This window comes from Psammomys obesus, unplaced genomic scaffold (assembly GCF_907164565.1).
Source record: "Psammomys obesus unplaced genomic scaffold, mPsaObe1.curated_primary_1811, whole genome shotgun sequence".
NCBI classification, from domain to species: Eukaryota; Metazoa; Chordata; class Mammalia; order Rodentia; family Muridae; genus Psammomys; species Psammomys obesus.
Genome location: NW_026590062.1, coordinates 17606055 through 17631001, shown reverse-complemented (window position 1 = coordinate 17631001; position 24947 = coordinate 17606055). Strand labels below are relative to the sequence as shown.

Genomic DNA, 24947 nt, shown 5'->3' with positions numbered 1-24947 from the left:
GGGCTGCCAGTGACAGGCGGGTTCCTTGAACTTCTTCCCATACACAGAGCACACGTTTGCTTATAAGGCCAAAGAAAGCCCAAGAGCGCATGACTACCCTTGCTGGGTACTAGGACCTCCCTGGGTAGAATGAGTATTGAGACCTCCTTTCTAGGGTTTCACCATGGTCACAGGCGGACCATCCACCTGGGTGCAGAGGGCCAGCTCGGCCCAGGACGCAGACCACACAGATCAGAATGACAGTGGAATTTGTGTTTAGCACAATTTGTCTAGAAAAGAATGCCATGTGGCAGCAGGCCGGCTGCTGCTGCAGGACAAGAGCTGGTTAGGCCCCAGAATGTCTAGGTAGGTTGGTCAGGGGCAGGCGAGACCGGGTGGCAGCACCTGGGTAGGAGGGGATCATGGCACTTAGTTGCCTGCTTTTCTGGAGAGTATGTGATGAGGACACACGGAGAAAATTTGGTGGCCTGGTAGTCCCCAGGTTTTCTGGAGAGCACGCCCTCAGGAGGGGTCAAGTCCTGGGAAACACGGGCTGCTCCCAGAGTCTGCATCGTATCCAACAACCTGGGGGCAGACGCTCTTGTTTCATTTCCGAAACCTCTGCACAGGGAGGTACAGCATACCGTAAGACACAGAGACCCAGCAGAGCACAGCCTGGTGGGAGCAGGGCATTGGCACCTACCTCCCCCACCCACTCCCCCTGAGAGACCACTGGCTGCAGCAAGGAGGGAGGCAGGTGGGCATGGGAGGGCTGTCCAGAGAACTTTGTGCTCATTGACCATCTCACTCAAGGCCAGAATACAGAGGATTTTAGAGGGGGCAGGGGAGGTTGTACTGGAACTCAAACCCAGCGCCTCGTGTACGCTAGCCAAGTGCTCCACCGCCGACCTGTCACCTATCCAGTGTAGAAAAATTTTATTAAGAGTTTGGGTTTTAAAATGAGTGAGACACCAGCATCAGAGAGCTCGAGCCTGCAGGCCTGGCTTTCAGTGCTGTGACAAAGACTCTCAGGACCCTCCCTGCTACTGTACAGGACGGCTGTGTCCTGCAGGCTGGTGGACAGCGTGGGGCCTCAAAGGAACGTGCTTTGATACAGGTGCAGAGAGGGGTGGCTTTCGTGACAGGGAAACCTCAGACTCCCCCATACCCTGGCCTGTCCAGTGTGACAGGTGGCTGTGGCATGGGCCGGGAAGGGGGAAGCCCAGGCCTGGCTGGCCGTTCACTCCATCCTGACAGCACTCAAGCCTGGCCTGGGAAGGGGTGGCAGCAGTGCCATGTATATATGAAGTGTGGCCTGGGGTGTGGAGAGGTCTTTCTTACCTGAGACGGGACTGGGCCAGTTGTGGGAGGGGTGGGGTGTGTGTGAGAGCATTAACTTTCAGCATGTGTCCAATGACAGAAACTGCTTTCTCTACATCCGAACCTCAGGCCCACTCCATCCCAGAACTTTTGAATGTGGTGGTTCCTCCCTGGAGCTGAACACTCCCATCTTGGGTTCTACCACAGAGGCCCTTTCTGGACCATGAGGGTCTGTCTCTCAGAGCAGCAGTTCTCCCATGGCCCTATATCTCCAAGTCAGGTGGTCAGGGCAGGGCAGGTGGTAACACTCTCATGGCTCCGGAAGACCCTGATACCATTATCCCTGCAGCTGCCCTTCCCTGTCACCCTGTGCTCACCCAACCGCCCTTCTTCTCTAAGTGAACCCCCATCCACAGCTGCAGAGGGGACAGCTGTGAGTCTAGGCGGCAAGGTCTTAGTCCAGAACTGTATGAGGCATCTTGCTGAAGCAATGGGTGCTGGCAGATGAGAGATGTCTCTATAGGCACCCCACTCCCAAGCCACAGCATTCCAGGAGACCCAAACTTCTCTCCTGGCCACAAGGAGGGAGATAACAGGATACAGCCTCCACTTCTAGCCTGTCTAGGATGAGGAGAGAGTTGGCTGTGCGCGGGATGGTTGGAGCAAGGCCCCTGGCCAGCATCTGTGTGCCTGCAGGCAGATCCCGACTGCTCCTCTGTAGCAGCCGATACGACGCAGGCTACTGCAAATGGCAGCGGGTGAGACTCCTGGTAGGTTCCCTTTTCCCACCATGTTCCCCCATTGGGGCGTCGACTCTCTCACTCATGAAACAGGCACAGTGGCCCCTATGAACACCACGAGGACCTCCCGTTGTCCCCATCAGCCCACATGCAGACGTCAGAGCTGCTCAGGTGTAGACAAGGCATCCCGGGGTTGTGACAGCTGGGCTTGGGCAGCCCAGTAAGGTGCGATGAAGCAGCATGGTGCGCAGAAGAGGGAAGGAGCACTGCCGATGGCCGCTCCAGGTGGGAAGGGTGCACGGACAAACCCCGCTGTCCCAGCTGAGGCCGCTCCAGCAGAGGGCACAGCACCCCTGGGTTCAGCGAGAGAAAGGAAGGACAGGAGGACCGGATGCTTGGAGCACCAGTCCCGCTGCCTACTGGCCAGTGTGTCTGTCCCTGCCCTCCTTGGCTCCTTGATCCGTGAGGCCAGCACTGCCCTCAGGATGCCTTGGTGGAGACTGAGGTCCACAGGCCCCACAGCAGGGGCGGCAGCAGCAGCAGAGATGGCAGCGCAGACTTGTGTGCGTCCGAAGTGCAGGAGCATACTGCCAAGCCATCCTGTGCCCCGCTGCGGCCCTGGGGTCCGGTCCCTACATCCTCTGCATCTGCCAGCGGCTCACCACATACCAGCCAGTCCCGGGCTGTGGACTGTGGGTACCCGGGTGCTGCCTCCAGCTCGCCATCCAGCACTTTCCAGTACTCCTGGCCTCGGAAGAAGTAGGATGCACCTGGATAGGGGAGGAGGAAGGCTGAGCTGGTGTCTCAGTCACAGGGGGGTGCTGGGGGAGGGGGACTTAGCCTGTCTAAGATGTCCTGTCTGGACCTGTCAGAAGCATGGACCTGACGTGGGCAGTTGGAGATGACCGTGGGACACAGGAATGGACTGTTAACCTCCAGTCATCTTTGCCAGCGTTTACCCGGCATTTATTCCATGTGCATCTGGTTTTAGCAATGGGAGGAGGCTAGGGGCACTCTGAGGAAAATGTATAAGGGCTGGAAGTCCAGTGTGTCTGGGGAATGAAAAGCAGGAGGTCAGTGTGCAAAGCCTGAGAGGCGAGGCCCTGAACCCCTCAGAACTCCCAGACAGCTAAGGGGTATACAGTGGTTCAGGGAACCCCATCCCCCAACCCATCATGATCCCCATCTACAGACAAGGAGCACTGTCCCCTGTATGGTGCTCACCATCAGACCAGCGCATGGCGTCATCCAGCACGCTGGGGACACCCCTCCACAGGGGGCCCTGGGCAGGGTAGCCAGGGTCCATGCGCCGTGTGTGGTCATCGTAGCGCCAGTACAGCTGGTCCTTAAAGAAATAAGTCCTATCATTGTGGGCCCAGGAGAAGACAGCATCGATGCCACCTGGTGGGAGGCTGAAGTCGGAGACGGGTCGCGGGTACCCTTCCTCTACGTTGTTGTCCTTAAACACCCAGTATCTGTCTCCTGGTGGCGAGAGAAAGAGCCATGGGCTGTGGCAAAGGCTCCAGTCTTGACTTTTCTTAACGTCCCCCATCTTTTACCCAGGTGGCAGTACACGGCCGTAACCCCATTATCACCACTTTGAGGAGGAGACGTGTTGTCATTTACTGAGTACCTGCTGTATGCTTGGTGTGCGTTCACTCAGGTAACCAGTGTTTAAGAATCGGGTCCTATTCTGGCAGCCCCTTAGAAACAGAGAACTAAGACACCTGTTCCCCTTTCCCCTGCTCCGTCAATATAACATGTGAGGGTAGGAACATTCCCTCCCCCTTTTTGAGACAGGGTCTCATGTGGATCACGCTGGTCTCAAATTCACTATGTAGCTCAAGGATGACCTTGGACTTCTGATCCTCCTGCTTCCATCACCTGACTTCTTGGACTAAAGGCATGTGCCTCCATACCTTGTTTATGAGGTTCTAGGGATTGAACCCATGCCTAAGCAGGCGAGCTACCAACTGAGCCACATCCCCAAGCCTGGTGTGACCATCTTATGGCAGATGGCATTGAGTCCAAGGCTGGATCACAGGTGATCTCTGTGAGACACTGAAACTAAGACATTGAATACAAGGTAGCACCAGGGGACCAGACAGGCTCTATCCAGGGGACCCAGGGCAAGAGGCTTAGTTGCTTTTTTACTATTTCCAGGGCTTCCTGATAACTACATGGTGGAGGTGGGAACATAATGAAGAAACCTGTGTTTACATCATCCGGGACACCAGTGACCACTACCAAACAGTATGGGTCAGGACACCGTAGATGATAGTCCACGGGCACATGAGGGTTGAAGCCTCAGGTGGTAGATACTGAAGGCCCGAGAGATTGTTCCGGTTGGGACCCTGGTGACATAGAAGTGGGTATCTATAGATGAAGATGCATATCACTGTGCTGTGGCATCATTGGCTCAGGGGCTGATGCTTAGGAACAACTGGTGTTGGGGTTCAATCTCAACAGTGAAAATCCTAGAGGAAAAACTGGCCAACCTGTGGATACACACTGAATTCTAGGCTAGCCACAGCTACACAGTGAGACTCTGTCTTGAGGGGAAAAGGCAGCTCAATAGTTAACATTGAGAGTATACAGACTCAAGCCTCTGGTCAGGCCTGGGAGGAATATTTTAGACCGGGCTGAGGTGTGAAGACCTACCTAAAATGTGGGCAGCACCGTCCCATGGGCCGGCATTGCAGACTGAATAAAAGGGAGAAAGAGGGCTGAGCACCAGCATCTTCCCTGACTGAGGATGCAATGTAACCAGCCGTCTCATCCTCCCACCTTCCCTGACGTGACTGACTGGATGCCTTCCAACTGTGAGCCAAAATAAAGCCTCCTTCCTTACACTGCTTTTGTCACAGCATAGAGTCAAGTAACAAATATGTGAGCCTGTGCCAGCGTGGCAGCCCGGTGCCCTCACAGAGACCTGACCTGGGAGGATGACCAGGGCTGGTACCAACCACTTCAGATGGAGAGGCACTGACGCCTTGCTTACATCAATCCCAAGTTCCTGTCCATAGCCAGGACAGGAAGAATTCCATTTCTACCTGTGCATGGGGCCCAGGAGGCTCTCACCTCATAGTGCCCCCTACCCTCTCTAGCTTCCTCCTTTGTAACTAAGGCTGGCTTCCAACTTGCTGTGTGGCCAAGGACGATAGAGAATTGATGGTCCTCCTGCCTCTAATTCCCAAGTGTTGGGATTAACACAGCTGCAACATGCAGTGCAGAGGTGCAAACCCTGGGCTTTATGCACGTTAAGCAATTTTCTTGTCAAGGACGGGATTTCTCTGTGTAGCCCTGATTGGCCTCGAACTCACGAGGTCCACCTGCCTCTGTCTCCTTGGGTGTTGGGATTAAAGGCGTGTTCCACCTCCACCTGGCTCTGAGCAAATATTTTAATCAAATTGATAGCCTTAGCCCCCTGGCCCCGATTTTTGAGAGACAGTCTCAGAATGTTACCCAGGCTGGCTGGGAATTTGTGACGATCCTCCTGCTTCAGCTTTCTGAGTGCTGGGATTATAGGAACATGTTACCTTCCTAGCCCTGGTCCCTTTCCCCTTTCTATAGGACAGATATGGGTATAAGAGATACATCCTGCCCAAGTCCAGCAGTGAAGGCTAGAAGCTGTCCTTCAGACTTGGGAACAGGATGAGGTGACCTAGGCAGAGGCTGCTGCTAGGGGCTGTGGCCTCGAATCCACCTTGCATTTCATGGCCTCTTTAAGGGCCCAGCGGCTGCTCTTAGTTCTGCACTCAGAGGGGCTGTTTCTGTCTTCACACTGGCTGTGAACCTGGCCTGGACTCTGTCCCTGGGCTTTTGCTCAATGGCAAGTCCCTAGATAGGCCCTGCCTGCCTTAGTTTGCTCTCCCTCATCACCTCTAATGCTTCTTCGAATACACTCCCTCCTCAGATGTCCACCTGCTGCCACAGATGTCTTTCTCTTTTGCTTGTGTGTGTCTGCAGCAGCCCCTACAGGATGAGTCGACAGTAGGCCTCAATACACACATCCAAAGAGCACAGCTGCTCTCTCAGACCAGTGTGCAAGGTTACAGCCAAGGTCGGCAGGGATGCCAGGGAGGCTGAGGCAGGTCACACAGCAAGGAGGGAAGCCAGGGCACGCTTCACTCACCTTTGAAGAAGACGATCTTGTGGTCACTGGTACGTTCATACACAGCGTCCACACTGTCCAGGTGCAGTGGCAGGCCCCGCCAGAAGCGATGCATTTGAGCCGGCTGCAGTGACACCAAATGCCGGTCCCTGGTCAACCTCCAGAAGTACTTGCCTGGGTGAGGAAAGGGAAGTCAGCTGCAGGAGCCTGCTGTGGCTGTGGGGAATCCTTCCTTCCTTCCACAGGACCCCAGTGTTACCTTTGAAGAAGAATGCTTCGCCACGGATCTGGGCCACGGCATCAAAATGGGCAGTGCACCTGTGAGGCACGTCCTTCCGAGGCCTGCAGGGCAGAATGTGAGATGGGCAGAGAGGCAGAGAACCCAACCCAAGCATCTGCTCTACTTCTGCCAGAATCATGGGGGTGGGCATCCTGGAAGAACCCACAACAACCTGTGTCCACATGGCAAGCAGTACCCACTAGGCAAGCAAGGTGAATTAGAGTGAGGGCCCAACTAGCCTCTAAGCTACACCATGATCCTGGGGCTAGCCTAGTCTATATGGGACTGGCTCAAAACACCAGACAACACCCAACAAGCCAATAATGATGGCTAAAGAACAAAAGCAAAGAATGTGAGCTTAAATCAGGTTTGTAACCACAGCATGCATATATTACATTCTGGAGGTTGAGACAGGAAGATCACCATTTCCTGGTCAGCTTGGGTGTTGAGTTGCAATTGCCTGGGAATGAAAAACACTCAAAACATTCCCAGGAGGAATGGTCCTTATTATTTAGAAGGGAAGCAAAATTCCCAAGTCTCATGAAGTTCCTGAAACTTAACAAAGATCACAGGGCCCCTTTTAAGGTTATATAACAATGCTGGGGGGAGGCAAAGGAGAGGGGAAGGAGGAGAATCTCCAATTGGCTGAACTACCTGCCAGTCACACAGAAGCTCTAAGGACGCAGCTGGGGTGGGCTTTTCAGTAATACAGCAGTTTTTGCGTCACACATACTCTGAAGAGCAGCCCTCACCATGTTCCTCTGAGTAGCCCCTGAAAACTCACTGGTTCAGTAGGCTAGACCAGAATCCTCTCGTCGGTCTTTTGTGGGAGCCCTGTGAAGAGATGTTTCTATAACCCCCTAGACAGTCATTCGACACTGGGCTCCACAGTAAGACCTTGTCTGAAATAGAATGAAAGGAGCTAGAGATATGGCTCAGTGCTGAACATTATCTTCTGAAAACTGAGCATAGTTGCACAACACCTTTAATCCCAGCACTCGGGAGGCAAAGGCAGGCAGATTTCTGTGAGTTTGAGGCCAGCCTGGTCTACAGAATGAGCTCTAGGAGAGCCAGGACTGAAACCAGCTGTCTCAAAACAAGCAAACAAACATTTTCTACTCCGGCAGAGGTCAGTTTCCAGCACCCACATCTGGTGGCTCAGAACAGCCTGTAACTCTAGCGCCCCCTGGCTTCTGAACTCGCATATCCACACAGAAATACATCATTTTAAAAATCCTTAAAATAGCAGACAGGAAATAAGAACACCTCCGTTTCCCAGTGGGTAGGGCTGAGGTGTGAGTGTTCACTGGTGTAACTGTAGACGGAAGATCCAGTGTCATACTCCAGAGACTGAGTGGGTCCTGTCTCCCACAGAACGAACTGTGCAAGCACGGGGCCCCAGACACTGCCCCATACCAAGGGGCCTGAGAGCAGAGCCGTGGGTGAGCCAGTGTCAGCGGCAGCACACTGTACACTGATGGAGACTGTGTGGTTCATTTGCTGAGAGGCGGCCAGCCCTGGGGGTCTGCTGCAGAGGGCCTTCCCAGGAAGCTCCCTGCAGGGCCACAGACAGCAAGCAGTGTGCACATGCATGGTAACATGCTTGGTCATGGTGCAGAGCCCTTTGGCAGGGGTCACACACACGTACCCCCTACCGAGCCGGGTGGAAGGGTTGATAGGAGAAAAATGACTCTCAGGGCATGTACCTCTGAGGCCCTGTCCCTAGTGTTACCCAGTCTTTAAATAAGTGGGATTTTGCTGGGTGTGGTGGTGCAAGCCTTTAAACCTGGCACTCAGGAGGCAGAGGTAGGCCACCAGCTGAGTTTGAGGCTAGCCTGGTCTACAAAAGGGTCCAGGACAGTCAAGGCTACACAGGGAAACCCTGTCTCAAAAAACCAAACCAAACCAAAAAAAAAAAAAAAAACAAAACAAAACCAAAAAAAAAAACCAAAACCACAAAAACAAAATCCAACCAACCAAACAAACAAAAAACCCAAACAACAACAACAAAACCAAACAAAAAGTACCAACAAAACAACACAGAGTTTGGGGTGTAGATCAGTACAGTTGCCTTATATGCACAAGGATCTCCAATACAAGAAACGCATGCACGCAAACACACACCTTCCACAGATACAAAATAATGGTGGGCTAAACTTATTGGCTCATGCCCACAATCCCAGCACCTGGAGGCTGAGTCAGAAAAATTGGAGGAGTTCAAGGTCAGCCTGCGATATAGGCCAAGACTTTATCCCCCCAAAACAAAAGAAAAAACCCAGAACCAGCAGAACAGTACTTTGATTGCAACGGCAGTTCCTGACGTACAGCTAAGGCAAGAGTAGCGCCGACCATCACAGAAACCAAAACCAAAAGCCTAAATGTGTGGGCACAGCAGGGGCAGTGTGGGGTCAGGGAGGAGAAGGGACAGGCTGAGTGACTCTCAACACAGTCCGTCTACTTAGGAACCCAGTACTGTCCTGAGAGCCCAAGCCACAGGGACAGGGCGTGAATGTACTCGAAGGGAGCAGGGATAGAGAGAGAGGGCAAAATGGAATGGGGACACAGGATTGCCTGATCTAGCCCTGAGTCAGCTCTGAAGAGGGACTGATGCTAACACGAAATGCTGAGTCTTCCATACCCCAAACGAATGGGTGTCAGACCAGCCACTGGGTTGCAAGATCTCTTAGTCATCAAGGTCCCAGGCTTAGTGAACCAGGCTATTTGAGGTTCACTGTAGCTCTCGGGTTAACAGCTCCTTTCCCCTCCCCCATCACCTATTGGGAAGTTTAAGAGAAGAATGTCCCTTAGGCCCTGTCAGGACCTACATCAGTGACTTCCTTAAAATCCTGGGCTACAGTGGCTACTATGTGCCCAGAAGGGGCAGCACTGGACAAGGACAGGCTGGCCAAGGACACGACTTACAGGATGTCAGACCGATTGTTGGGGGGCTCTGGCAGGAAGGGCGGTTCCTCAGGCTCTGGGGTATCTAGCTGGGCAGTAGGGGACACGGACTCCCGCACACCTGTGGAGACAGAAAGACTGCGTTAAACCCAGGGCCCTAGTCTCACGAGCGTCTCCGAGGGCCCTGGGCATAGAGGCTGGGCTGAGAGACTGGCAGGTGCCCCGCTTTGCCCACTCAGCTGGATGGCTGTTGAGGAAGGGCAGTCCACCAAGCCTGTGAACTATGCTATGGCCTGAAGAGCTTGTCCAGTGCCTCAGTGTCCCTCAGCACACACTCCTGCATGGACACCCCTGAAAGACGGAAGCCAAGTGATCCGCAAGAAGTCTACACCAATGTCCACAGCACTGGTCACCAGAGCCTGACAGGGACGTCACCTGGCGCTGGGCTCATTTAGTCATGGGAAGGAACTGAGTCTGACTGCTGTGAGGGAGAAACCTCGACCACACACACTTGAGGTGGGGGTGGGGACCACCAGCTACAGAAGGCCTCGTTCCTCAAGGGGCAATCCTTAGAGAAAGCTCTTCCAGGCCCAGTTCAGCATAGTGAGTGTTTTAGACCCAGAGAGGGTGGTGCTTGAAGAGCTCTGTGACTGGAGAGAGGGGGAGGTTGGGGAGGTAGTTTGCTGCATTAGAAGCAATGCGTAAGGGCTGGAGGGATGGCTCAGCTCTTAAGAGCACTGGCTGCTTTTGCAGAGGACCTGGGTGCAGTTCCCAGAGCTCACAACTGTCTGTTTACTCCACTTCCGGGGGATCCAATGCCCTCTTCTGGCATCCATCAGTACCAGGTCTGCATGTGGTGCACATACGAACATGCAGGAAAGAAATTTACACACATTAAAAAACAAACAAACAAACAAACAAACAAACAAAAAACCCACAAGGCTGGGGAGGTAGCTCAATGGATACAGATGGTTGCTACTCTGGCAAAGGACCTGGATTAAGTTCCCAGCATCCACTCAGTGGCTCACAAACTGCCTGTGTCTCTAGTTCTAGAGGACCCAGTGCCCTCTCCTGACCTCTGTATGCACAGGCATGCATGTGGTGCACATTCATATGTTCTGGCACGCACACACACACACACATTAAATTAAAATAAAAAGAAAGAAACCTGCAAAAACAAACGAAAACACCATCACCATAAAAGACAAAACAAAAACAACAAAACCCCTACTCAGACAGGGACGCAGAGTGGAGCGGACAACAGGGAACAGCAAGGTTGGAGAGGTGCAGGGCGAGGCTGGGGGCAGGGTGGCTCTACGGGGGCAGGATGGTGTTTCTGTAAAGCAAACATCACTTCCTCCCAGGGAATCATCTTCCAGATGGGCGCTGGGACAGAGACGCTTCTACTTACTTCCTGCTGTGTCTTGGGAGCAGTGCCGAGCCAGCTCTGTTCCGGTTTTGGCTGTTTGTACTCTGGTGGGACTATTCTAGGCAAGCTGCCTGCCTCTCACTGCCATAGATCTACCTGCCTCTTGGTCCTGTAGGCTACTCTGGGCAAACGGTCTGGCCTTTGATCCTCTAGGGATATCGCCACACTCCTGTAGGGATATTCTCTCATTCTCATGAGCTATCCAGGAGAAGCTGTCTGACCCGGGCTCACCCCATGGCTATTGCTCTTCCTTTAGTTCCATGATTAGATGGTTAATTTAGCACATGCCCAGTGCTTTGTAGGCCTGGGTCCACTTTTACTGCTTCCAAGACCCTTCAAACCTTTGAGGGACAGATGTGAGATCTCCAGGACTCTAAGCACTAGGGAGAATCAGCACTAGAGGGCAGTCCTGTGTCTCACGCCCAGGGCGCCTCTCCTCTCCCCTCTGTGCCACTCCCAGCAGACAAGTGCCCACAGAAATCTAGACTAAGAGGTCACAGACACGAGCAGAGCTTCCAGCAACCTGGGGCGTTTGTTCCCAGCCCTACCCTCCATGCAGTCCATACAAAGCTTTGGGGACACTCACCATACAACTGCCAGACACGCACCCTGTCCTCGTAGGGAAGCCCATAGCGCAGTGGGTCACCCACGGGGCCCTGGTAGTACGGCTGCATGATGGAGCTTGGGGCAGCAACATGACTCAGGCCAATGGCGTGACCAAACTCATGGACAGCCACTGCAAATAGGTCCATCCCTTGGGCATCTGAAGACACAGAAGCAGCATGAGCACAGGACGACAGGACTCCCTCGCTTGTGATGGGGCTGACCACAGAGATGGTCAGGGCCTGTCTGCATCCTAGCTGTGCTGGGGGCTCCAGCTAGACACCTGAGTGCTGCAGGTCTGCTAAGACCATGCTGGGCTCCTACAGAGGCCCTGTGGGGCTGGAAGGGGTTTCCCAGGGGCCTCTTATACTTTCATGGTATGGAAGCTAGTAGTAGTAGTAGTGCCAGGCCATAGATGTCCCATGATTGGCAGGGTTTTCTAGGCTCAAATGCAGATCCCACATAAGAGGCCTGGGCTCCTGTGCACTGGGCAGGGGACTAGCTAGGTTTGCCAAGCTGACTGCAGACACTTGGTGGATCAGTATCATGAGAATGGCCCAACAGGTTTCAGGGGTAGGGTTGAATTGTTTATGCCTGAGTGGGGACTCATTCTGGGGGCCACAGCTGCAGCTATCTTTTATAGGTTTTCAGGGCGTTACTGTGGTGTTTTCAGGACCCACAGGGGCTGCCCAGGCCCAGGGTTTCCCCATACTCAGGACCAGCCCCTGCCTACCTGAGGAGCGGAAGGTCCATGCCTCATCATCGTCAAAGTGGGTGTCTCCCGCCGTGTGGTGATCACCAGGGAAGAATGCATGGGCTACGGTGCCCCCGGGGCCATCAAAGGGGTAGTCGTCATTGTGGTCAGCCTTGGAGAAGTCGATCTGGATGTCAGCAGTGTTGCCCGCTACCTCGTGGAAGTTCAAGGGTGTGATGTCACTCCAGACTTTGAGGGCGTAGTACATGAGTGCGCGCACAGTATCCCGGCCCAGGGGTGAGTCCCGTGGGAATGTCCGGACCCTAGGGTCAGGGTCAGAGTGGAGGCCAGCTGTCCCTGAGGCCTCTCTGGACCTCCCACTGAGGTGGTGTTACCCCCTCCTTGGCATGAGTGTCCCCCTTCGCCTGCCTTGTTCTAATCCTAATCCTCAGGAGATGAATGCAGATGCGGCCAAAGATCATAAGCAAATGACAGCTTTCCACATGGCCTGGACAGGCTGTATTTCAGTGTCTGGCCCACACTCCGGCCACGGTCTACACACTGGTAGGATCCTCTCTGAACTGGTCTGGCCTCAGGGATGGCAGAGGGACAGAGAGACACTACCCTGGGGATTCCCCCCCCCCGCCCCGGCCACAAACCTCCAAGAAAGGTTCCTCTTGCTCCATTTGGTTGGTGGCGGAGTCAGTCTCTTCTTTCTTGCTTGGGCCCCAGGAGGCAGGTCCGGGAGAGAGCAGCGAGGGGTCTTCATCAGGGCCAGAGTGGCCTCATCTGTACAGTGGACACAGGTCAGCAGGCAGGCCTGACTCTACTTCCCCAGTGACTCTACTTCCCTCAGGGCCAATGGCTTAAAGGCCAGGTGTGCTCAAACCCAGCTCTCCCCACCAGGTTAAGGCTACATTCAAGTTCATGGCTCTGGCCAGTCTGAGTCCTCAAGGGCTAATTGTGGGGTCCTGAGGAGCCAGGGTGGGTCTGACCAAGGCTAGTGCAGCTCTGATGGAACCAAGAAGCCTCTCGGTGCCTCCCAGAGAACTAACCCAGGATGCCGGTGGTCTCCAGGCCGCCAAACTGCTGCATGGCGGTAATGGCCTTGGAAAGCTCCTCTTGCTTCTGGAGCTGCCCTGTTGCCGGGTCTGCAGGTGGCAGGTAGCCGAACCTGCTCAGCCACTCCTGAGACACAGAACGAATGGAGTGAGAAGTTATTAGGGTAGAGCGACCTGAGGAAGAGCTGCCCAAGCTCTTGGACGTTGCTGGGGAAAATGCCTCCTGAACCCTGGCCACCCCTAGCCCCACACCCCTGTCTTTAAATCTAGTTATAAGCAGTTGATAAACATGATGCCTGAGATGTGGGTGAGCGCGTGATGGACCAATGTTTGCCGGCAACCACCAGATGGCGCTAGAGTCCACATGCACCGCAAGATTGTGCCAATCACCCTGCTTGAGGCACACATCTAGCTGGCTCCTGCTTACCCAAAGGTTGTGTCAAGCAGGGTACTCTGAGTCAAAACCACCCTCCTTTTCAAGAAGGGCACAAACAAGGGGCCCAACCCTGCAGACTAATTTCCTTCCATCTCATCTAAACACACACACTTTGAAGCAGGGTTTTACTGTAGAGTCTTGGCTGGCTGTGTACATCAGGTTGCGCTTAAGATCCCAGAGATCAGTCTGCTTCTTTCTTCCAAGTGCTGGGGTTAAATGTGTCTACCGCACCCCCCATCCCCAACCAGCTACCCCTCTTTTGAGACAGGATCTCACGTAGTCTAGTCTGGCTTCAAACTCACCTTGTAGCCAAAAATGACCTTGAACTTCTGATGCTCCTGCTCCCACTGCCCAAGGGCTGGGATTATCGTGCTAGGGATTGAATCCAGGGCTCTGTGTATGTTAGGCAAGCACTCTCCTTATCTTTTTTTTTTTTTTTTTTTAATTTTAAATTTCCCAGCTGTGGTGGTGCATACCTTTAATTCTAGCATTTGGGAGGCAGAGGCAGATAAATCCCTGAAAGTTAGAAGCCAGCTTAGTCTACACACACACACACACACAGTTCCAGGATAGCCAGGGCTACACAGAAAGACACTGACTTAAAAAAAAATTACAAACAAAGTTTAATTATGTGGTCGTGTGTGTCTCTGTATATGAATGCATATGAATGTATATGAATATACTTCAGAGGCTAGAAGCACCTTGGAGCTGAAATTAACAGGTGGTTGTGAACTGCCCAGCGTGGGTGCTGGGAGCCCGACTAGGGTCTTCTGCAAGAGCAAAAAGTACTCTTTCGTTTTTAAGTTATTCTAAGTTAGAATGGTGTATTTTACTTTGAGTGAGATATGTAGCCACATGCATGCTTGCTGCCCACAGAGGTCAGAAGATGCCATCAGATCCCCAGGACTGGAGCTATGGGTGGCTTTGAACCCCCATGTGGCTACTGGGAATTGAACCCAGGTCCTCTGCAATAGGAACAAGTGCTCTCAACCATTGAGCCATGAGTCCAGGAGCTCACCCACCTTTTTTTTTTTTGAGACAGTGTCTCACCATGTCACCCTGGTTGGCCTGGAACTTGATATGTAGACCAGGCTGGTTCTGAACTCGTAGAGATCCTCCTGTCTCTGCCTCCCCAGTACTGGCATTAAAGTTATATGGCAACACACCCAATAACCTACTTCTTTTTTGATGGACATTTAAAGAAAATCAACCCATCCATGCCCTTCCCTGGCCTGAGGATCCTATCCTGAGGCTGCTACCCAGGCTATGTCTTCTGGCTGGTTGCTGCTATGGTGGATGTTGTTTGGGAGCCCAGTTGATGTCTTGAGAACTGGCCTTCAGCTTTCCCTCGGGGCCACAATCGGGGCTAGCTATGCCGGCTAGGAGGTTCAGCCTGGATGATGTAGTTTGCATGCAGGGTGCCCTCCAGGTCCCCTCTCCAGAAAACATATCCTTGCTGGGGCTTCTCTTTCAAAATCCACCCCACCCCAGCCTTCCCTGCAGCCTAGTGGGAAGCTGTCAGGATGTGTGGGGATGGCAGAGACCTGCTTCTAAGACTGAAGGGCAGGGCAACGTTCCCCAAAGTAGACTAGAAGTGGGAGCCATGTCCCTGGGTGCAGCCCGGATCTGTCTACTGCCCCATTTTAGATTCTGTTTAGGGCCAGCTTCGATGAGACCCTGTTTTGACATTTCCTCTCATAAAACTAAACAGGGTTTCTTTGTGTAGCCTTGGCTGTCCTGGACTTGCTTTGTAGACCAGGTTGGTCTCAGAGATCTGCCTGCCTCTGCCTCCCGGAATGCTGGATTAAAGGTATGTGTCATCATGCCCAGCTTCAAAACTATTTTTAACATTTTGGTTATTTTCACACATAAACACACACACACACACACACACACACACACACACACACACACACACACACACCACATGTTTTCAAAACTCCCTTCGAAGCTCACAGGCTCAAGCCAGCGACACAGGGCTTCATGGCTACTGTTTCCTCCTGCAGGAAGCACTGCTGGAGTTTCCTCATCCCATACGCAGAACACCTTGGGAAGAATGGGTCCCTCTTCCAGGAGTGCACATGAGTGGGTGAGGGAACAGAGGGTATGAGGGGAGGGTCACCCCTCTTCCTCTAAGCTGGATGGCAGTTGATGCTTGTCTACTGAAGACTATCAATTGGGGATTGGCAGCATGGCACCTGCATTCTCAGAGGCGCTGCCTCCATCAAGAGCGAGCTCAGCCCTCAGAATTCTGGCAGCCCCTTCCCTGTATCCAGCCAAGACCTTTCTCACAGCCCCAGTCCTAGGAGGGGCTGACTACAGTGGGCTTTGGCTTGGGGCGGTGCGTGACTGCCAGCGCTGGCCTCAGGTGGACACACCAGAGAAAGCCACCATTCATACATCAGGTGTGAGGGTGTGGGAGCCTCGGGCGGCCAGCTCATCCCTCTCCAGGCGGGTGAACCCCAAACACTCAGAGCTTCACATTATCATCTGGGAATAGTGGCTGATAAATGTCAAGTGAGGAGAATGGGCCGCCTAAGGGGACTTGGGGCTGCCTAGGCTGACAAAAGCCACCTAGATAGAGGACAAGACTTTTACAAAAGAGGCGCCTTGACCGGCACCTTGCAGCTAGCAACCAGTGAGTCCCTTATCACCCCAACCCACCCGCTCTGAGCCAGCTGGGGTATAAGCCCCTCCCCACCTCGCTGTCTGCAGGTAGGGTAGCTAGAGGTAGGTCCTCCTCGCTTTCTCTCCCTTCTTCTGAATACCTATAGAGCAGGGACCACACACCCAGTCCTGGGCCTCAGGCTTCCTGCTTGCCTGCCTGGTCCTCCTTCCACTGTCGCCACGGAGACAGACCGCTGTCTCCAGGGCAACGGAGGCGGCAGCAGGCGGGTGCTGTGAGGCTCAGGGTGAACCTTCCAGAAGGCCACTGGGGAGGGGTGGGGCCAGGAGAAGGGGAGTCCCACCCCAAGGCTGGATACCGCTTCCTCCCAGCCCTGTCAGAGAACTGGACCATTACTGCAGACCAGTACTGAGGCTGCCCAGGTAGTGTGGGATTCCCACACAGAAGTCAGTCAGTGCTGGCCCCTCCTCTTTCCCATCTTGCTGTTGCGTTTATCACCATTTGACACAATGTGTATCTTTTTACAGCCCTAACAAGGCATAATATATACAGTGTTAAAATCCTTCAGATGATTTTAGCAAATTTATAGAGCACAGCCGCTGCCCAAGCCCCTGTGAGGACTTACCCAACTGTGTCTTAGAACCTGGGCAGCTCTGCCCGAAGCCTTGGTTAGGTGCCATCTGTGGCCCCAGGAGCCTGCAGACCTTGCCTGGCACCCGGGCTATACTGTAAAGCTCACAGCCACCCCTCACCCCTCTCCAACTGCACCCAGCAGCTGGAGGCAAGCAGATGTCAGCAGCCCCATCTCACAGGTAGGGAAACTGAGGCCCAGAAGCTGAATCCAGGCTCTTGTCCTTCCAACCAGTGTCAGGAGCAGGGCCAGCTCTTGATATAATTCATATGATATGTAAATAACTCTAGGTGCTACCGATCATGGGCAGCGCCACCTTTGGCCACCCCCTCCTCACACTATCTTCTTTCCATCAAGCCCCTCAGGCCCTTGTAAGGGCAACACCAGTGGGACCCCAGTTACAGGGGAGGAAACGGAGGCCCAGATGAGCTGGGTAACCTGTCCAGTTACATGGCACATAGCATGTATGACTCATGTGCTTACTACTGAGTATGTATGCGTGGGGAGGCCAGAGGACAATTTCCGGTGCAACCCTCAGGAACACTGCCTAGTTCCTTTGAGACGGGGTCTCTCATTGGCCTGGAGTTCACCAAAGAGTCTGTATGGCCAGCAAGCTCCAGGATCTCCCATTTCTGCCTCCCCAGTATCAGGATTACAAGTATGTTCCACCATGCCACGCTTAAAATATATGTATATATTTAAATATATTTGTATATATTAATAAATATTAATATGAATATCAACATTATATATATTTATAGCCTTTTTGAGACAGGGTTTTTCTGTGTAGTCTTGGCTGTCCTGGAATTGCTTTGTAGACCAGGCTAGCCTCAAACCCACAGAGATCTGTCTACCTCTGTCTCCTTGAGTGCTGGGATTACAGGCGTGTGCCACCACACCCAGCTAAAAAATATTTGTTAATGTGTTTATGTGTAGATACTTGTGAATGCAGGTGTCCAAGGAGGCCAGAGGCATCTGGTCACCTGGAGACAGAATTACAGGCAGTCGTGAGGCACCCGCTGTAGGTATTGGGAATCAACTGGGAACCAAACTTGGATCTTCCATACAGGCTCTTAACTATCGGGCCATCTTGCTTGCCCCGTGACCAGCTTTGCGATCATGGGTTCTGGGTGGGGGGAGGTTGAACTCAGGTCCTCATGCTTGCGTGGGAAGCACTTTACCGAGTGAACCTCTCTCCAGCCCCCAAATAAAGATCTCCAGCCCTTTTATAAAGACTGGTCCTAGCAAGCAGCTGGAATGATTCCCATGCCTGGGTATTCCTGACTGCGTGAGGGCTGCTAGGTAGAGCAGGGCAGATCTGCCCAGAAGTGGGCAGTATGGAGGGGAGGATGAAGGAAGCCTAAGCACAGTGTCTCGGGCCGCTCTGGTCCTGATGACGGCCACTCCAGGGATCTTGAGCGAGGGGCCACTGAATACTTCCTACTTGCAGGCCCGAGGAAGCTCCACAAGACCCCCGGGGTGCGTGGAGGGTGGTGGGCGCTGTTTGTTTTCCCTGTGCTCTTCTTTGTGAAAGGTGGGCATTCTGTAAGTCACTGCAAGTTGACCTGATGTGCGCTACCGTTCCTCCATTTTACACAGCACGTGAGCGCAGAGCTGGGGCTAGAGCTGTCTGGCTTCCGGGCTTATCCTATGACTACTGCAAGGGAGGGGAGGGACGGGAAGAGGGGACACTTAGAAGGACACTCCACGAAGTTGCTCTGGGTAGACGAGGGGCTGTCCAGGTAAGCCCCGGGAAGAGCATGTGTGGTGAGAAGAGCAGGTGTGAAGGTTTGATGCAGGAAATAGCTAGGCGCTAGAGCCTGGGAAGGAGGTGGACATTAGGAGTGAAGGGTCTGGGGACAGGGACAGAGTGGGACTTGGAGCTATGAGGGGATGCAGGCTGCGTGCCTACCACATAGCCATCCCATCTTTACTGTCTTATCCTTCATGTGCCAGCACCGGCCCCTATGCGGATCCAGGGCCAAGTGTTACTGCAAGTTTTACGGTACAGTTAGGGCCACAGGCATCTAACACGCCCTGGGAGGCCCCCAGCGGTGTCCTTACTGGAGAACACCCTGTAAGCCTCCTGAACTTTTCCAGCTTCCCCTCCCTAGGTACAGCCTGCTCCTGCAGGCCCATTTGACAGGAAAGAACACTGAGGCCCTATGATCTGCTGGGTCACAGAGCAGGTAACCAGCAGCTTGGGACCCAGCCCAGGTCTGGGGAAAAGGGCTCCACATTAGATAGCCACAGAGAGGCCAAGTGTGGTGGCACACTCCTTTAATGGTAGCACTCATGGGGCAGGGGCAGGCAGACCTCTGTGAGTTCCAGGATGGCAATGGCTATGCAGTGAGACCTTGTCTCAAACCGAAGCAGAGCACAAAGCAGTGGGCATCAAGACCTGTTTCCTACTCTTTTGGTACATGCACATGTGCGTGTGTGTGCTAGGAAAGAACCCAGGGCCTGTCACTAGTTAGGCAAAGGACCTATGCTGTGGTTTGGATTAAAGTGACCTCCCCCCCACAGGCTCATTTGGCAGTACTGTTTGGAGAGGATTAGGAGGTGTGCCACTGGGAGCCCGACTTTGTCAAAGAACTGCCTCTGACAGTGTGTTCTTTGCCACCTGAGATGGGAGCTCTCAGTCGCCCCTGCAGCCACTGCTTCACCTGCCATCGTGAACTCTACCCTCGGGAACCATGCTCAGTTAAACGCTTTCGTTTCTAAGTTGCTGTGGTCACAGCAGTGGCTAAGACAGTGGGTCTCAACCTTCCTAACGCTGCCACCCTTTAATACAGTTCCTCACACTGTGGTGACCCCAGCCGTAAAATTATTTTTGTTGTCACTTCATAGCTGTGATTCTGCTACTGTTATGTCTAGCGATGTCATTCTCTGATGGTCAGGGTATGTGATGTATGACCCCTGTGAAAGGGTCAGTCGGCCCCCAAAGGCGTCTAGACCCACACACAGGTTGAGAACGGCTGAACTAAGACCACCGGAAACTGATGCACAGTCTCATCTTCTTTCTGTTTTCTTGAGACAGTATCTCACTAGGTAGCCCTGGAACTCCCTATGTAGACCAGGCTGGTCTTGAACCCTTCCTCCTGAGTGCTAGGATTACAGAGTTAAAGCTGCATACACCACCATGCCCAGCATTGGTCCTTTTCTAAAAAAGATGTGTCATGTTGCTCAGGCTGGCCTTGAACTTGCTCTCTAGCCAAAGATGACCTTAAGAAAATGACCTTAAATAGGACTTTATCCTCTGCCCTCTGCGTCCCAGTGCTGGGATCACACGTGTGTGCCACCATGCCTGTTTTTTTTTGGTTTGTTTTGGTGGGGCTGGGGCTGGCAGCCAGTGCTCCGTACATGCTAGGCAAGCGACTGAATGACATCTCTAACCCCTCTTTCCACTTTCTAAGACAGTCTCACTCTCTAACCCATGCTAGCCTATACCATCCTCCTGCCTCAGTTTCCCTGCAGCTGTATCAGCAGGTATGGATCCACTTCTGCTTAACCACCCGGCCATCTTGGTTTGGATCTACACGGAGCAACTGTAGTTCCCGGAGCACAGCTATGGGCATTAGGGGAATTCCTGAGCGGGCTCAGCAGGATGCAGGCAGCTGTGGGAACTGAGGTGGGCACAGGAGGGTGATTTAGGCTTTAAGAGGGGCACACACCAGCAAAGTCTGCACTCCATGTCCCTGCTTCCACCTGTCATCACTGGCCCCCCTCCCAAGGTCTCTGCTTATCCTGGCCATCCTTAGTCCCAGCAGCTAGCCCGCAGTTGTGGGCATATTCAGTACGGGGCTCTGCACCTGCCCTGCTGTGCGGGGCCAGCAGCGGAAGAGACTCAGCAGCGGGAGGAAACATCAGAGTAGAAACTTCCCGGGATCGGTTGCTTAGCTGCCAGCATGAAGGGGGCTCTCAAGCAGACCCCTCGCAGCCACAGGCCGCCAGATCCACAGCATCCACGAGGGAGCCAGGCCTGGCTGAGTGATATGACATTTGTGAATGAAATATGAGGGGGGGGGTGACGGCAAGAACCCGCGGAGCCAGGCGGTGGATGAAACGTTCTCCAAGGCAGGCTGTGAGTGAAAACCGCAAGGTGTGAGCGCTGGAGCCTGATCTGCCTGTGTGGAACTGTCCACTTCCCCATGGCTACCCAGCTGGACACTGCAAGGGCCGCCGGGACACCACTCTCCAGAACCTTCCCTGGGGTGGCACACTTTGCTGTGGGGCATTAACCACTCAAAGAAACGGAGTGACAAAACAGGGCCCGCTAGGCTGTGGGGAACCACATCCTGGGTGTCCTTCCAGGGGGCCTGGGGCCTCTTCTAGGCTCTATTCCCAGACGTTAGCCCCTCCCGGTTAGCCCAGCCGTGGGTGCAGCGCTGTCTGGCAGCGGCTAATCACAAACACAAAGGCGCCCTTCTCCTCAGAGGCATCCAGACCTGAATTCACTCAACAGCCCGCAGAGGGCGGTCTGAGGGGCATCGGAAAGCTCCCACCCAAAGCCCGCCCATCTTTGGCTGCTCAGTGCCCCTGCACCCCACGCTCTCAGGTGCCAGCCCCTAGAGGGCCACCAGAGGGCGCCCACCACCACCACCACAGGAGAGGCAGGCCGGACCCGGTTCCCACACCCGGGAGGGTATTGTCCTGGGCAGGGGGCTGCCTGCTGCATCTTGCCGCTTTGCCCAGGACTGAAAGACAGGGTTCTGCTGCCTCTCCCAAGGCTAAGTCACGCGCCCTGCTCAGCGAGATCTTCAGGGTGCGGGTGGGCTGGTGATCCTGGGGTGCTCAGGAACTCAGGAGCATAGGGGAAAAGTAGGATGAGGCCCACAGGTGCCGGGGGGGGGGGGGGGGGGGCAGCCCTCCCCCCACCCCGAGATCCTGCTGCTGCAAAACTTCCTAAGTGCACTGGGCCTGATCGAGAACTTGCACGGACAGGAGCGCCCCCGCCCCGACTCTACCTCGGCGTCCCCTCTCCCCTCACCAGCCCCCTTTGAGACACCCTGAGAGCCAAAAGAAAGAGGGGATCTGGGCTCTATTGTCACCCATCCAGAACTGGGACTGGATGTCCCAGTGCTCATGGCATGGGGGGGGGGGGGGGCAGCTATGAAAGCCTAGAAGCAGGAGTGTGAAGAACCGCTATTTTAGAGGCCGCTGGGATGGGAGGAGGCCACCCCGGAGGCCACCAGACGTCTGCAAGTGGGCAGAGAAAGCATGGGGCCGCTGCCACCTCAGATGCCGGGGGAGCGGGAGTCAGCAGCCTCTCCCTTAGCTCCAGAGGCAAGTCTTGCCGAACAGGGGGTTGTCCGCGCCCCGGGTGTCTCCTCTAGCATGAAACCTCCATGACACCTTGCCTAGACCTAAGGGTTCAGAAGGGTCCCCACTGACAACAGAGCAGACCCTGCCAGGACCGGATTAGGAGACTGGCTGGCTTGTGCCAGTCAGGAAGCCGCCCCTGGCCAGGTCTCCGTCTCTCAGAGGATCAAGGGCGCCCAGGCTGGGGCCTCCTCGAAAGCGGGCTCTACACCCGTCGTGTGCCTTTGCAGAGGGCTTCGCGGGCCTGCGGAGCCATAAAGTCTCACGGAAACCTTCCGGGGCTCCTGCGGGTTTCCAGCCGACTTGGGTCAGGAGGGTAGACGAGAGGTGGGGAGAAGCCGGAGCGGGGCCCCCAGGCAGGGGTGGCCAGCCCAGCCCCGGCAGGGGGAGTTGGCGGGATGGGGACGGCAGCGGGCTCGACAAGGCAGAGGTTGTCGCCCGCACCGGCGGGACAAGGCCGAGCGTTCCCGGGGAGGAGGGAGGAGGGGGGTCGAGCCGCTCACGCCGTGTAGGAGGCTCTCCCGACGTCGTCAGCGGGGCAAACTCGGCAAGCCCAGGTTTTGCGGGCGCCTACATGCGCGTCCCCGACCCGGGGCGCGCGCCCCTGACCTCCCACTCCGGCCGCGGAGCTCGCGGGGCGCACCGCTCCGGGCGTCTGTGACGCCGGCCACCCCGCCAGAGGTCTCTGTGGAGCCGCTCTTAACCAGGGACTCGGCTTCAGCTGGGCGACCACCTCCCCGGGGCGCCCGCGGCGGCCGCGCACAGTCGCACAGAGCGGGAAAAGGACCCGCGTCCTCCTGGACCCGCGCGCCCCGCTCAGACCGAGCCCCAGCCTCAGTTTCTCTGCCTTGGAAATGGGTCCCCCCCCGCACCTCTCTGCGAGGACCAAGGGAGAGTCTCTCTTCTCGCTTGCACCCCGGGAACGCCCGCGGACTCGGCCCTCAGGCTCCCCGGGTCCCGCGCCGCACACTCACCATCCCGAGGTTGAGGTCCTCCGCGCGGGGAGCGGGCGCTGCGCAGCCCCCGTGGGCCGCCAGCGCCAGCGCCAGCAGCAGCGGCGGCAGCCCGGGCCCGGTGCGTGGAGGGCCAGGTCCCCGGGGGGACCCTGGTCCCCGCTGGCGGCGTCCCATCCCGCTCTCGGAGGCGGGGTGGCGAGGGTCCCCGCGCCCGCCAGCAGCCAGCTCTGCGCCTCGCTCGGCTCCGCGCCCGCTCAGGTCCGCTCCGCGGGACTGAGCCGCGCGCCCGCCCGCCTCCGGGGCAGGGCCATGCTAATATATGCTAATCAGACATCACCCCGCCCACTTCCTTAAAGGGGCACCCCCCAGCGCGGGAGGGACCCGGTGGTCTGTATGGAATGTTTGCCCACCCCGAGTGCTGGAGTGCTGCTCCAGGCGGGGAGCGGGTGGATTGAGGTGCGAGTGTTCTAGAGTCGCCCGCGGTCCTATGGAAGTGCCCCCTGGTCGCCTGCTAGAGCTCTAGGTCTAGTTTCAGGTCGCTCAGGACCTGGAGATCGCAGCAGCGCGCATGATGGGCGCACGGGGGAGCCCGCGGGCCACAGAGTCTTGGGGCGAGTGGGAGTGAGCACCCCGATGCAGAGGGAACAGAGGTGGAGGGAGGGGGTTAGTGTGGTAGGAATGAGAGTAGGAGAAAGCGGGGGTGTGGGATGGGATGGGTGAGGTGGGATGGGATGGGTGAGGTGGGCGGGAGTGGGGGCGTGGGGTGGGTGGGTAGGCCGAGAACGCACCTGAGTCCTTGTACTGAGCACAGAGCACCTTTCCCCCTGGTCCTCCAGGAAGCACCTGGCTTCTGCTGCAGGTGTAAGGACGGAGAATTTGTGTTTGGAGGTGCGGGAAGTGAACCTTCAGGCTTCCGGCGGGCTGGACAGGCTCTCTCATCCTGAGTCGCGACGGAAAGGGAAGCTATGAATAGCTCACATTAGCTGGGATCTGGCACCCGCTCAGCACTTTACAGATGAAATGTTCTTTCTCACAAGCCTTAAGAGGTGGAAACCATAGCTCCCAATTTGTACACAAAGAAACCGAGGTCCAGAGAAAACAACCCCTAAGCAGGTGACAATGTGGAGTGATGGGTTGGAAACTGGCTGGGTCCGGGGACAGAGTTCAAAGGTCAGTTCCCCCACCCTCACCCCAGCCCCCAGTTTAGCTTCTGGGTCCCCAGCCCCTTCCTCAGCAGCCACTGTTGGTGTTGTTGGGATTACAGTCTGTTGTCTGCACAGGGAAATTGAGGCTCAGGTGATGTCCCTGAAGGGGAGATGCTCCCTGAATTGCAGGCAAAGCTCCCTCCCCCAAAGCCTAGCTGTGGCTTATCCGGTCCCTATTTTCAGGGTCTGCATGGTTTTGAGAGCCCTTAAGATTCTTCACATACTTCAGCACTCTGCAGTGACAACGGGAGATGGGTCACCTTTTCCAGCACAGACACTTGTGTGTGTGTGCTCGTGCGAGCATGTTTGTGTGCCTGTGTGTGAGTTTAGGGTTTAGGACCTCGATGTGAGAAAGCCCTGGAGTGGAAAAGACAGACTCCGTATCACTCCACATCAGCCCACAGTTACAAAAAGGTCTTCCTATCTCAATTAAGCTAATCTGGATAATCCCTTCAAGGGTACCCAGAGGCTAACCTAATCTAGATAATCTCTCACAGGTGTGCTGGGAGGCTTGTTTCCTAGGTGATTCTAGACACTGTCAGGTTTACTATATTAACACGACATTAGCATCGAATGGCATTGGAAGAGAACTCAGTCCCCACCGAGAAGACTTATGCTTACCTGTTAGACTGGAAGAGAGGAAACAGCAT

The 24947-nt window shown here is 55.0% G+C and overlaps 1 protein-coding gene across 1 annotated transcript; it reads right to left on the bottom strand.

The window, feature by feature from the left end:
* Positions 1 to 248: 248 nt before the first annotated feature.
* Positions 249 to 23148, bottom strand: Mmp17 (matrix metallopeptidase 17). Its single transcript, XM_055606071.1, has 10 exons — positions 23111 to 23148; positions 13116 to 13248; positions 12720 to 12849; positions 12100 to 12383; positions 11350 to 11526; positions 9356 to 9455; positions 6413 to 6495; positions 6175 to 6327; positions 3264 to 3521; positions 249 to 2809 (listed from the first exon to the last, which is right to left on the bottom strand). The coding sequence occupies exons 1-10, from the start codon at positions 23111 to 23113 to the stop codon at positions 2520 to 2522; spliced, it is 1611 nt and encodes a 536-aa protein (XP_055462046.1). The 5' UTR covers positions 23114 to 23148; the 3' UTR covers positions 249 to 2519.
* Positions 23149 to 24947: the final 1799 nt, after the last annotated feature.